We start from the raw sequence: 13,588 nt of genomic DNA on the forward strand, positions 1-13,588 counted from the left end.
GTTCTTTTTAATAAGGTGGACTCTATTTTCCCACCCTTTGGACTAGATATAATCTTGTGGCGGGCTCTACGCAGCAAGCTTCGGCAGAAATAAAGGCGTGCATGTCCCAGACCTCAGGTTTCAGAAGACTGCAGACCCCGCGTGCAGGCAAGGCAACAGGATCCCATCTGGGGAGGTCTGTGCCAACTGCTGGCTGTCCACAGCGGTCACAGCCCAGTGAAGTCATGTGAATGAGCCCCAGACAGCCTGCAGAGGAAGCGCCCAGCTAACCAAGAACTATGCAAATTGATACAGCGCTGCAGTTTTAAACCAGAGACACAGTAATGAAACCCTTAAAACTGCAAACATAACCAGCAACATAAGTATTTAACATGGGTTGGAGATGTCACTATTGGCAGAATGCTTGCCTGCAAGACAGGACCCTGGGCTCAGCCCCCAGCATCACACAAAATAGATAAAAATATTTAGGAGCACGCAGGTGCAGACTCAGACAGCCATCCGAGGCTGGGTGCACGCACACACAGGTGCACACACACAGACCCTGAAGCAGAGACAGACCATGCTCAAGAGCCTGCCTTCCCCTCTGCCAGAGGTAGCCCAGTGCCAAAAGATCTTCGAGGAAGGCCCCCCTGCCTGGACGGATGAGCTGTGTCTACTGTCCCCTGCCCCACTCTGTGAAGAGCACACCATGGCAGGCAGCCTGACCCTCACTTTCTGTTTTGAACTCTGTAACAACAGCATACTGCATGTACCTGCCCACGACTGCCTGCTGAATTTCACCAGTCACCTGAAGGGACAGTCTGCAACTTTGAAAGGGTCCAACGAAATGATACTCTTCAAACAGCAACCCAAGCTAACATTAAACATAGCACCCAAGACATACATATTTGGAGTAAACTTTTTAATAAAATAATCAGAAGTTCTAGTGTTGGATTACAAACACATTAATATGCTTTCCCTTTTGCTTTTTTGTTTTTTAATTTTTTGGTGCTGAGGACCGAACTCAGGGCCTCATGCTTGCTAAACAAGTATTCTACCACTGAGCTAATTCCTCAGCCCAATATGTTTTCCTAAGGAGTCAAATGAGATGACACTTAAGTTCTTTTTATTCCACATTTAGAGTATGAACTCATCATTTTTTGGGGGGGTGGTACAGGGGACTGAACCAAGGGCCTTTGCACTGAGCTATATCCCTAGCCTCACCCCCTTTAACTTATTTGGAGACAGGGTCTCATTAAGTCTCTAAATTGCCCAGACTGGGCTCAAACCTGATTCTTCTGCCTCTGCCTCCCACAGTGCTGGGATTACAGGCATGCCATGCTCACCTTAAGGCTCTTATTTAAAATAATCTGAAAGTCTAGGGAAGGCTATCTTTCTACATCATAGGGCTTGATGATACCTGCCTGGACACTAAGGACATCACCCAGGACACTACCACGGTTTACACCTGCCACACTTTTTGCATACATCTTCATTCAGAAAACACACATTTTTTTCCCCCCAAAAACAGGGTCTTGCTGTGTAGTTTGGGCTGACCTTGAATTCACTATGTAGTCCAGGCTGGCCTTGAATTTGTGGCAATTCTCCTGCCTCAGCCTCCCAAGTGATGGGATTATGGGTGTGCGCCACCACACCTGCCAGAAACTGTAATTTACAAACCACACACAGTGGTACATCAGTTCATGAATTTAATTCTTTCCATGGCTCCGGTCACAAACCAAATTGGACAAGAACCCAATCAAATTCAATGGTCAGGCTCTATGTTGACCTTATGGGAAATGGGATCCCATTTGATGGGGAAATTTCTCATTCATTTCTGTCTGCAATCAGAATCGTGGAAAGCATTAAGCTCATGAACCAAGGTACCACTGTCTCGTACATACATAACTTTTAAACCATACCCAGCTACATCTTGGCTTTGGAAGGTCAGGAAAGCCAACTACCCAGGCACTCTGCATGTATCTTCCGTCCCTTCTTAGTCTTCCTCATTTGCAATTCAGAGAGAGCAAACAGCTTCCGTGCAGGAACTGCCTTCTGTGAGTCCCCAGAGGCTCACTTAGGCAAGCTGATGCAGTGTTTCGTCTTCACCTTTGCTGTGAGGGGCTCGGGATGGAAAAACACCTACCCAGTTTGAGCTAATATAAGAGAAAGCAGCGGCCACGCCGGACTCGGCTAAACATCACGATGGGCAAAGCAAACCACACACTGCAACCAGAGTTAATCTCCAACGTGCCGGTTGAGCTTTGCTGCTGTCTGTAGCGGTGCACACCCAGCAGCCTGCGCGGCCCTGCTACTGAGCCACGTTTTGGGGACTTCCCATACCTACCCGGGTTTGCAGGGCTGCTGCCGGCGGAAGCCGAGGGTCCCGCGTGGTTTCGCAGGAGACGGTCCGGGGCCTGCACCGACCACGGCGAGGCGCTGTAGCCCGGCGGGGGCGGCAAAGGCACAGGTGTGAGGGGCGCACTCCAGCCGGTGGCGGCGGCAAGCACGGACGCGTGGGGGCTTCCAGCAGGCAGAGAGGAGCGGCAGGAGGTGGGCGCCAGCTGAGGGCTGCAGGTCGCAGGAAACCCCTGAGGGGCAGCGGCGGGGCTGCCGTGGTAGTTCCCGAACGCAGCGATTCCCCCAACGTAGCCCCGCTGCACGCCGGCCAGGCCCAGGCCGGCCGGTCCTGGACGGGGACCAGAGTAGTACCCGCCGCACCGGCCCTGGCCCTCCGGGCCAGCCTTCCCAGGTCCCGGGGAGTAAGGTCCCGAGGGAGCGGCGTAGTCCTGGCCATGCAGTCCATAACCTGGCCCCGGTGGGGCCTGCATCTGACCCTGGGCCGGACCTGGAAAAGAAAGCCAGTCATCATCAGTCACAGCCTGATCAAAAGGTGGCTCACAGGTCACGAACTCCCGCTCTCCCAGCTGCACAGTGCCACATACACCCGAATCAATGAAATGTGACGCAGAAGGAAACTGTACGCCACGTGCTGAGCAAGCGCAGGGCTGGTCCCCGCCTGAACCAGTCGCCAGCTGCTGCTCCCTGCACCGAGATCCGGCTTTCCTTTGCCAAGCAAGCGGCCCACCGTCCCGACAGTGAGACTCGAGTCTTCTAACATTTTTCGTTGTGTTTTGGGGAAGCCTTAATTATCCTTGGATCTAGTTTTCCTAGCAAAAAGAATTAATTATCCATACCATTCCTTAAATGAAAGAATAGCAACAAGAAATTCACAAACTATATAAAGAGGAAGTATAACTATTTTCTTTGTCATAGCAACATATAAAAATATTTGCTTAGAAAAGAGGTAAGAATAACGCTTACATTTCCTGGTTGGTTTCAATTTCTACTAAACAATATAGTAGAATCTTCATTTTGGGTCATGTTGTTATAGACAGCGAGGTTAGAAATTAACAGCAGTCAGAGTGACTGGACTCTCCAGGAAGTGACTGGAAAAGAGGTCACAGCAAGATTGTGCTGCAGACTGAGGTGAATGTGAACAGATGGAGATGCAGGAGCCAGGCCTGCAGCCCCCAGGGATCAGCAGCAGCTTAGGCTATACTGGGATGCCACTACCTGCTACAGTAGCCCAGCTGGGCACGACACACAGGTGGGGGACCAGCACATCCGGACCCACATGCTCATCCCTTTCCAGGAATGCTTTTGTTCTATGACTAGAAGTGACAGGTGCACTAAAGCCAGTGATGCTCACCATGTACCCTTGCTGTGTGCTTTACTTCCCTGCTGGATCAGTATTAGCTAAACAACTAGACTTGTGACCTTGCAGTTGATGACAGACCCACGCTGTGATTTTGCTGTACAGAATACTCCTGACAAAGAGCCTCAGTGGCCACCCACTCAGGACCCCTCCTGGAAACCCAGGAGCATTCTGATTTCCAATAAAACCTCTCCTAACCTCGGTGTTGAGACCATAAGCTCACAAGCTCCACACACACGCAATGTAATGAACATAGTCTACAGGCAACACGAACATAATCCACCATCCAGCTATGAAGGAAAACACCCACACTTCTGAAATTCCAAGAACTGTAAAGAAAACCCAAATTCACATAACATTATCTTACTAGGTTCATAATTTACTTTTCTTACAGGTATTTTGTATAATCAGTTTATCTGAACCAAATTACTTTGAAGGCATGAGTCTATTAGGAATTTTTCATTAACCTGCCAAAAATATGTGAAATGTTCTTCTCTCCCCTATTTAAAAAGATCAGTTTGCGTGCTTTCACTGTAGTCTCAGAAAACTAAACTGGTAGAATTTATCAATGATCCAAGTAAAAGTCCATTTAAATATCTACCCACTTAATTACTGATTTGGCTCATCCATGCTACATGATCTGAAACAGAAATAATCACCATCTCCAAACTACTCAAATGTTGTCACTGTTCTAAAAATAGCAGAAATGCTGTATCTGGTAACGTTTAGGAGAAGCAAGTTACCCACCAGAGGAAACCTTTTCAGTTCCTGGCTCATCAAAGAAAAGATAAAGTATTTACTTTTGGGGGGCTGATTCCCTACGGAGGCTTACTTTTCCTTAGGGAGTATCAGGATCTAGGGAGACATCTGAAAATGCAGATGGTTCCTACTGAGGACCTGTACCTCACTGTGGAGTGAAAGTACGCACATCTGGTGGAGAGTGAACTCTCAATGGGAACTCTGGTTCTTTCCTGGGCTTGTGAGGACAGCCGACTGGCGAGGTGGACCAGCAGCAGGAGCCAGGATGATGCTCAGACCGTGCCTGGCAGCGAAGGGACCCACACTGGGCCCTGCACTGGCGCCAGTATCTTTTGGACACAGACACGCGATCTCCAGCACTTACCATTTTATGGCACGACACTTTATTAATGTTTTATGCTTTATGGGTTTGGGTTAGATTACTTCATCCAACTGCAGGCTAATGCGAGTGTTCTGAGCATGTCGAAAGTAGGTCAGGCTAAGCTATGAGGTTTGTAGGTCAGGGTAAAGGCTTTTTCTACTTAATATTTTCAATTTAAGATAGATTTATAGGAATGTGACCCCATCATTCATGGAGGAGCATCTGTAATTAAAATTAATAAAAAAGATGAATGTGTACCATTTAAATGTGTATTCAGTATTGTAAAATTTCTGAGGTTATTTCACTTTTTCTACATCATCTCAAGACCCACTGTGTACGGGTACAGCGGCACACGCCTGTAATCCCAGCAAAGTCTGGAAAACTAAAGACGCCGTCTTAAGAAGCAGAAAGGGCTGGCCGGGATGGAGCTCAGTGGCCCGGCCGTGCCTGCATGAGAGGCCAAGTTCCGAGAGCCATGGCTCCCCTCACGCATGCACAGCCCACCGTGGTGCACTCTTCAGAGCAGCCCAAGGCTGCTGTACTGGGCAGCGGTTCCACAGCCCAGATCCACGATCATGGCTGGGCCTGCTCTCCTCACAGACCAAGTGTTTTGTCCTCAGCTTCCCCTCCCATTCTTTGCTAGCATACCTGTTTCCATTTCCCCAGTATCTTATGCTAGACGGCCTCCTGACTCTGTCATAGGAAGGAAGCATTGAAGTATTATTCTAAGACTATGACAACAGTGTATTATGGACTGGTTTTTGGGGTTTTTTTTTTTTTTGAGACAGGGTCTCGCTGTGTAATTCAGGCTGGCCTCAAACTCATGATGATCCTCCTGCGCCTCAGCCTTCGAGTGCTGGGATTACAGGCATGTACCACCACACTCGGTTGCACATTTCTGTACACACTGTTTCACTTATTTGAAGGCGATTCTTTTGTAATAATTACTGAAATCGTGATCTTTCTTTGGATTCAAAATGATTTTGCAGCATTTATTACTGGTACTGTTTTAATATATCTAAAATGGACATGGACAAAGACTGTGAGGAGAAAATTAGTAGCATGTAGGTTAGACTTTTGAAAAAAAACTAAAAGTATTTTTCTTGCTACAAATGTGATTTATATGGTCACTATTTTAAAAGGTACAGAGAACGACAGAGTAAAACCATTCATGCTGTTACCACCGGGTAACTATTAACGGCTGCGACACCATCAAAGAGAGAAGGAAGCGGCCTGCCCTCTCAGTGCCGGGACAAAGTGAAGGCTCTGAAGGCCAAGAAAGTGACACTGAGTGGTCCAGAGCCACAGCCCTGTGTGGCCCAGGAAGAGCTCCCCAGGAGAAGCAGGCCTGAGCACCGTGCAGGCCCCAAGCTGCTATGAGGGCAGGACAGCTACGCAAGGCTCCACGGAGGTGGCCTTGGGTCACTGGCTCCCAATGACAACGCCTTGGTGCTGCTAACAAAGTTGAGGTCATCTAGGCCAGGTGAGGTGGCACTGGGCTATAACCGAAGCACTCTGGGAGGCCGAGGCAGAAGGATTACAAGTTTGAGCCCAGCCTGGACAACTTAACAACTTCGGAAGACCCTGTCTCAAAATAATAATCAAAGGCCTGAGGTTGTAGTGCAGTGAGAAGGCCCTGGGTCAGTCCCCAGTACCAAATAAATAAATATGGATAATCTAAACTGAGTCCAGGGGCAAACTAAATACACAATCTTTTCACCATTTAGAAAAGGGTACCAAAAATGATCAAATAAAATAATCCACAATCTTTATACCTGAGATAACTGCTATTAACATTCTCAGGCCCATTGCCAGGGATTTAGCTCAGTGGTTTTGCCGCCTGCTGTGCAAGCGCAAGGACCCGCGTTCGATCCCTGGTACCAAAAAAAACCAAAACAAAACATTCTCAGGCCCAGCTACCCAGTAATTTTATTTTAGCACATATATGCCTAATTCAGTAAAGGAGAATGAATTCTTCGTCTACTATGACCTAAGCATCTTTTTTAATGTCTGAATACTATTCTATTCTGTGGATTTGCTTTATTTTAATAAATTATCCCTGGCCCATTTAGGTTGTTTTCAATTCTTTTAAACATGAAACCACATGATGAAAAATAAATGTGTAGGTAAGTCTAGGTTCACTCATTTTGCTTTCCCCAAAGTAATCTCCCACCAGTCGCTGGGAGCTGGTACCAGAGCCCCGTGGGTAGCTGAACTGCAGACACAGACGCGACCCTGGGCACCAGCAAAGGGAGGCAGCAGCAGAACTAGCCAGAAGGAGATGCCAGTGAACAAATGCTTCACAGCAGTCATCCCAGATACGCTCAAAAAAGGAAAGGAAAATGTATCCAAGTCAAATCGTTTCCTCCATGTGTACTTTCACCGTTCTTACTCAATCCGTCATAGAAGTCTCAGCCAGAGCAATAAGGAAAGAGAAAGAAATGCAGGGCATCTAAATAAGAAAGAGCTCATATTACCCCTGTTTGCAGATAACATGGCTTTATATATAGAAAAAACCCAAGGATTCCACCAAACATCTGTCAGAACTGATAAATTTAGTAAAGGTGCAAGATACAAACTAACATGCAAAAATCAGCAGTTTTCATGTACCCATAATGAAACTGTTTACAAATTAAGACAGCAATCCCATTCACAAGAGGTATAAAAAATTAAAAATACCCACAAATAAATTTAACCAAGGAAGCGAATGATCTCTACAATGAAAACTGAAAATACTGATGAAAGAAATGGAAGATGACCCCACCTCACCCCTCAGATAGAAAGATGTCCCATGTTCGTGAGAATAAATACTGTTAAAAAGTCTATACTGCCGAAAGTCATCTACATACTCAATGCAATTCCTAGCAAAATGTCAATGACATTCTTTACAGAAATAGAAAAACACACTCCAAAAAACTGAACGGAAAAAAAAGACATGAACTACCCAAAACAATCCTGAGTGAAAAAACAAGGCTAGAGGCACTGCAATACCTGACTTCAAAGCATTCTACACAATTGTCCTTGCCAAGACAGCATGGTACTGACAGACACAGACAAATGAGCAGAAGGGTAACCCAGGGAGGCACGGCCAGCTGACTTCCTTTTTCTCTCTTTCCTCCTTTTTGGTACTGGGGGTGGAACTCAGGGCCTCACATTGGATAGGCAAGTATTCTTTCTACCACTGATCTACAGCCTCAGCACCTTCAAAACTTTTGAGTACTTTTTTTTAATTTTGTGAGACAGGGTCTCGCTATGTAGTTCAGTCTGGCCCTGAACTCACTATGCAGGCCAGGCTGGACTCCAACTCACAGCAACTCTCCTGCCTCAGCCTAGATTACAGCTGGGATTACAGGGGTGCACCACCATGACCAGCCAAGAGTTTTATTTTGAAGTTTCACTAAGTGATCCTGGCTGTCTTTGCACCTGTGCTGCCTCAGCCTCCCAAAAGCTGATTACAGGTGTGCACTGTCACATGCAGCTCAGCCAACTAATTTTTGACAAAGGCAACAAGAACGTACACTGGAGAAAAAAGTCACCTAAATGCAGAATCCATCGGTATAATTATTTTCCGACGGTATGGCAGATCACTAAGTTAGGTAGAGACTGACGGGCAGTTAGGGACCAGGCCTGCAGTCAAGGGCTGAGCTGGTGGAGAAATGATGGGATGGCCAGGCCTGCAGCCAGATCAAAGTGGTCCGGAGCTAGCACCGTCCAGTCCAACAAGCCTGAACAACGCAACACACACAGCAGAGCACTGAGACTCACTCCCGCCCCCAGAAGTGCTGTTCTCCCCCACGCTCAGTGCCCTTGCTACTCACCATGTTCTTCTGTTAGACCAACATTAGCTAAGTGACCGCTTACAATTCTACGGCTGATTGTATTTGACCCAAGCTAATCTGTGGCGTGATTCTGCTGTATGAAAACCCCCTAGTCAAAGAGCCTCTGTGGCAGCCCACTTCCGGGACCCCTCCGGCCTCTTAGTTTTCTCTCAACGTAACTGTCCTCCTCTTCCTTTCGGCTCGAGACATGAAGGTGGCACCACTACCAGGCCGGGCGCTGCTCCCCTGCTGCAATGGCGCTGCAGGGCAGCTGCCTGCCTCCCTCCCTGCTGGAGCCTGGACTAACAGGTTAGAAGGAGCCACGGTGCCTGCCAGCCGCTGCAAAAGCCGACACACAGACGCTAAGCAACACTAGCAGTTTGTCTCCATCCCACCTTGTGCTCAGAGGAAGAAGGCCAGTTTTGCTTAAGGATGCCCTATAAAATACAGTCAAAAGTCTTAACTTGATTAAAATTTGATCATCAAGTAGATTTTTAAGAGTCTCTAAGATGAGGATGGGAATACTGCTGAAGCATTTTTATTGTATATGTATACTGAAGTACGAAGGTTATCTCGTGAAGTGCTTATTTAACTTAGCTACAAGCTGTATTGTGAAAAAAATATCAGCATGTAGAATACAAAATGTAAAACACATCATCACCAAGCCAATTCATACCAGAAATGCAAGGTGCTACTCCAACATCACAAACACATTCAGTGTAATTCACTATTTCACAGACTAGGAAAAGCTGTATAATCGCTTCAATAAGTACAGAACATGCATTAGACAAAGCTCAATATTCTTTTTTTTTTCCTTTTTTTTTTTCTGAGACAGGGACTTGCTATGTAGTTCAGGGTAGCCTCGAACTCACTATGTAGCCCAGCAGGCTGGCCTCCAACTTGCAGTGATCCTCCTGCTTCAGCCTCCCAAGTGCTGGAGTTACAGGTATGCACCATCATGCCCAGCCAATATTCATAATAATAAAAATTAAAAACTCAATAAGCCATAAATAGAAAGAAACTTTATATATATATATATATATTTTTTTTTTCTTTTTTCAGTGCTCAGTATCAATCACAAGGTCTCACATGTGCCAGGGACACTCTCTGCCACTAAGATACACCCTCAGCCCCTAGAAGGAAGCTTTCTTAATGCACGGAGGATTATCTACTCATCACCTAAAGCAAACACACTTAATGGTAAGGTCAGGAGCTCCCTGAGCTTAGGAAGAAGCAAGACGTCCTCTCACCACTGTACCCAACAATGTGCAGCACATTCCGGTGACTTCAGTGAGCTAAGAGAAAGAGAAAAGCAGAGGCTGGACAGGAGGAATGAAGTCCCCTTTATCTGCAGAATGACATGAATGCTCAGACTATAAAAGGATGGGGAATGGACAAAGGCACCGACCTGCAGAGCTCCCAGTGGCCAAAGCTGGAATAGGGGGAACAAGAGAAATAAGTAACAGCACTGGGTAATCCAAAGATTAAAAAAGTATTCGTGAGTCCCTAATACAGCAACAGAATGACTGAGTAAACTTTAAAATGGGACTAACAGGGCAAATCTTCCTTACAGAGAAATTCCAAATAATAAATGCAGGAGTCAAAGAAAAATTACCATTAGGGCCAGGGATTTAGCTCAGCGGTTTCACAAGCGCAAACCTGAGTTCAATCCCTGGTACCAAAAAAAAAAAAATTATCATTAAAATTCCACGGTAAAAACTGCTTTATTAGTGGAAAAACTGGTAAAATTAAGAAAAATTTGTGATTTAGCTAAGTGTATTAATTTCCTGGTTGTGTAAGTCAACTTTAAAGTTGAGGAAGGGAACAGGGCTGGATTTTCTGCACCCGTACAAGCCTTCTATAAATCTAAAATTACTGCAAAACCATGTTTGAGAATCAACTGGAGAAAAACCTGCTGGAAATGACCTCCTGAACTGAGTGCATGACATAATGTTTTAGACCAATGACTAAAGTAAACCAGCTTTTCCTAAAAAGCAAATCTGACTGTTACGTTCATTACTTGAGACAGATCTCACTATGTAGTCCAGCCTGGCCTTGAATGTGCAGTGCCGAAGTCCTCCAAGGGTTGGGATTATAGAAGCTAGCATCATGCCAGTAAAGCTGTTACTTCTTGTAAAACCCTTCAAATAGTTCCTCTTGCCACTAAGAAAAATTTAAATTCCCTCCCACTGCCTATAAAATGCATGTCCACACCCTAATCTCTGGAATCGCTAGGTATGTGAAGTTATGTGGCAAAGGGGAATTAAGCCTGTAGGTGAAGATGTTATTAATGTTTTTAATTAACTGACCTTAAAATAGAGCCAAGCACAGTGGCCCACACCAGTAATCCCAGCACCGTTGGAGGCTGAGGCAGGAGGACCAGCCAGGGCAATTTAGCGAGACTGTCTCAAAAAAATAAAGGGTTGGGGAAGTGGCTCAACGTGAAGGCCCTGGGTTCAATCCCAAATACCACAAAAATAAGCAAACAAATAAAACAGAAGAAAGTAAAATATAAAAAGATAGAGCACACCTGTGATTGCGCAGGTGGGCCCGGCATGATCAAAGGGTCCTTAGAGAAGAGAGGGCCGGGTGGAGGAAAGGGGCTGTGGGCAGAGCAGAGCCTCTGAGGCTGGCACAGGACAAAGCCAGCCAGGAGCGGGGTCTGAGGAAGGTGAAGCAATGCCCCTGGGCAGCCCACAGAACACCTGACTTCAGCCCTGGCTGGATTTCTAACCTGCAGACAGCAAATGCACGCGGCCTTAGGCCACCAATTCACAGCGCTTGGTTCTCTTGGTTACAGCAGCATACAGGAAATGAAACCGTGCCCCTCTCCTGCTCCCACTCCCCCTTCCACCCCAAGGAGATCAACACAGGTGCACTGCGAGCTCCTCCACGCCCCTGCCCGCCTCTGCTCAACAGGCTAACCCGAATTCTGGCGGGAAAGCGGCCAGCGGCCCTGGCCCTGTCCCTGCTGCCACACAAACAGTAACAACAGTAACTTGGCAGCACCGTGGGCCCTACTGCTCTGACAGACACTACCGAAGGGTCCTGAGGGAGGCTGAGCACAGCAAGGTGCGGTTCTGCTTCCAGCTGGCTTTCCCCGGCTTCTGAAGGAGATCTGCAAATATGCGACACTTCCCTTAAACTTGACTTTTACATACAACCGTTCAGTTTCCTTTAAGAATACCACTAACACTCAGCCAAAAGACTTCTGGACTTAATTGACAGATTCAGTAGAGTAGCTGGGTATAAGGTCAACACTCAAAAAACAACAGCCTTTTCATATACAAATAACAGACTGAGAGAGAAATTAGGGAAACAATTACCTTTATAATAGCAGCCAAAAAAAAGAAATATCTAGGAATCAATCTAACAAAGGAAGCAAAAGACCTCTACACTGAAAAGTACAGCATCCTGAAAAAGGACATCCAGGAGGATATAAGAAAATGGAAAGACATCCCTTGTTTCTGGGTAGGAAGGACCAATATAGCGAAAATGACCATACTTCCAAAACTACTATATAGATTTAATGCAATGGCGACTGAAATTCCAACAATATACTTCACAGAACTACAGAAAACAATCCAAAAATTCATCTGGAACCAGAAGAGTCCTAGAATAGCAAAAGCAATTCTAGACAACAGAGACATGGCTTGGGGTATCACAATCCCCAACTTGAAACTATACTACAAAGCTACTGTGATAAAATCAGCATGGTACTGACAAAGAAACAGACCTGAGGATCAGTGGAATAGATTAGAAGATGCAGAAACAACTCCAGACATACTCAGCCACCTCATCTTTGACAAAGAAGCCAACCACCCTCACTGGAGCAAAGATAGCCTATTTGATAAACAGTGTTGGAAAAACTGGATTTCAACCTGCCAAAGATTAAAACGAGACCCATACCTATCACCATGCACTAAACTAAGATCGAAGTGGATTAAAGATCTAAATATGAAGACAGAAACACTAAACTTGCTGGAAGATAAGTTAGGTAGAACTCTTGAAGACACTAGCATAGGAAAAGACTTCATGAACAAAAACCTCAGTAGCACGGGAACTAGAACAAAGAATCAACAACTGGGATCTCATCTTATTAAAAACCTTCTGCACTGCAAGAGAAACCACCAACAGAGCTAAGAGACAACCTACAATGCGGGAAAAATTTTTTAGCAGCTGTACCTTAGACAAAGGACTACTATCTAGAATATATAAAGAACTGAAAAAAATCAGACCCCCCAAATTCAAAGACCCAATTCAAAAATGGGCATCTGAAATGAACAGACATTTCTCAGAAAAAGAAGTAAAAGCAGCAAATAAATATATGAAAAAATGTTCAACATCACTAATCATTCGAGAGATGCAGATGAAATCATCATTGAGATTCCACCTTAACCCACGAAGAATGGCTGTTATCATGAAATCAACCAATAACAAATGCTGGCGGGGGTGTGGGGAGAAAGGAACCCTTCTCCATTGTTGGTGAGAGTGCAGACTGGTGCAACCACTGTGGAAATCAGTATGGAGATACCTCAAAGAACTAGGGCTGGAGGTCCCATTTGACCCAGCTATTCCCCTGCTGGGTATTTTCCCAAAAGAATTAAAAGAATCATACCACAGAGATATATGTGCACCCATGTTTATAGTGGCACAGTTTGTAATAGCTAAAGCTTGGAAGCAGCCCAAGTGCCCATCAACTGGAAACTGGATAAAGATGTGGTTTTTTAATAAAATGGAGTACTACTCAGCCATAAAGAACGAGAAACTAGTCATTTATAGCTAAATGGATGCACAGAGGCGATACTCTTAAGTAAAATAAATAAGACACACATGTGTAAATACTGAAGTTTCTCTAGTGTGAGAAAGTGAGAGTAAATAAGGATTAAAAGGATTAATAACTAATAATTGATACTTTGAAATAGGAAAAGGTCCAAAGGGGTAGGGGTGGTG

At 45.5% G+C, this 13,588-nt stretch overlaps 1 protein-coding gene across 6 annotated transcripts in view; it reads right to left on the reverse strand.

The window, feature by feature from the left end:
- Positions 1–13,588, reverse strand: part of Sec24b (SEC24 homolog B, COPII component) — a 65,862-nt gene that overhangs the window by 44,498 nt on the left and 7,776 nt on the right. For all 6 annotated transcript variants that reach the window (XM_087198806.1, XM_087198805.1, XM_004866294.3 and 3 more), the window contains exon 2: positions 2,327–2,827. In XM_087198806.1, coding sequence (XP_087054932.1) covers positions 2,327–2,827 — 501 coding nt within the window. The remainder of the gene's footprint in view (positions 1–2,326; positions 2,828–13,588) is intronic.

Source organism: Heterocephalus glaber, unplaced genomic scaffold (assembly GCF_053883595.1).
Source record: "Heterocephalus glaber isolate CG9 unplaced genomic scaffold, H.glaber_assembly_v1.0 deba00001688, whole genome shotgun sequence".
In the NCBI taxonomy this organism is placed as follows: Eukaryota; Metazoa; Chordata; class Mammalia; order Rodentia; family Bathyergidae; genus Heterocephalus; species Heterocephalus glaber.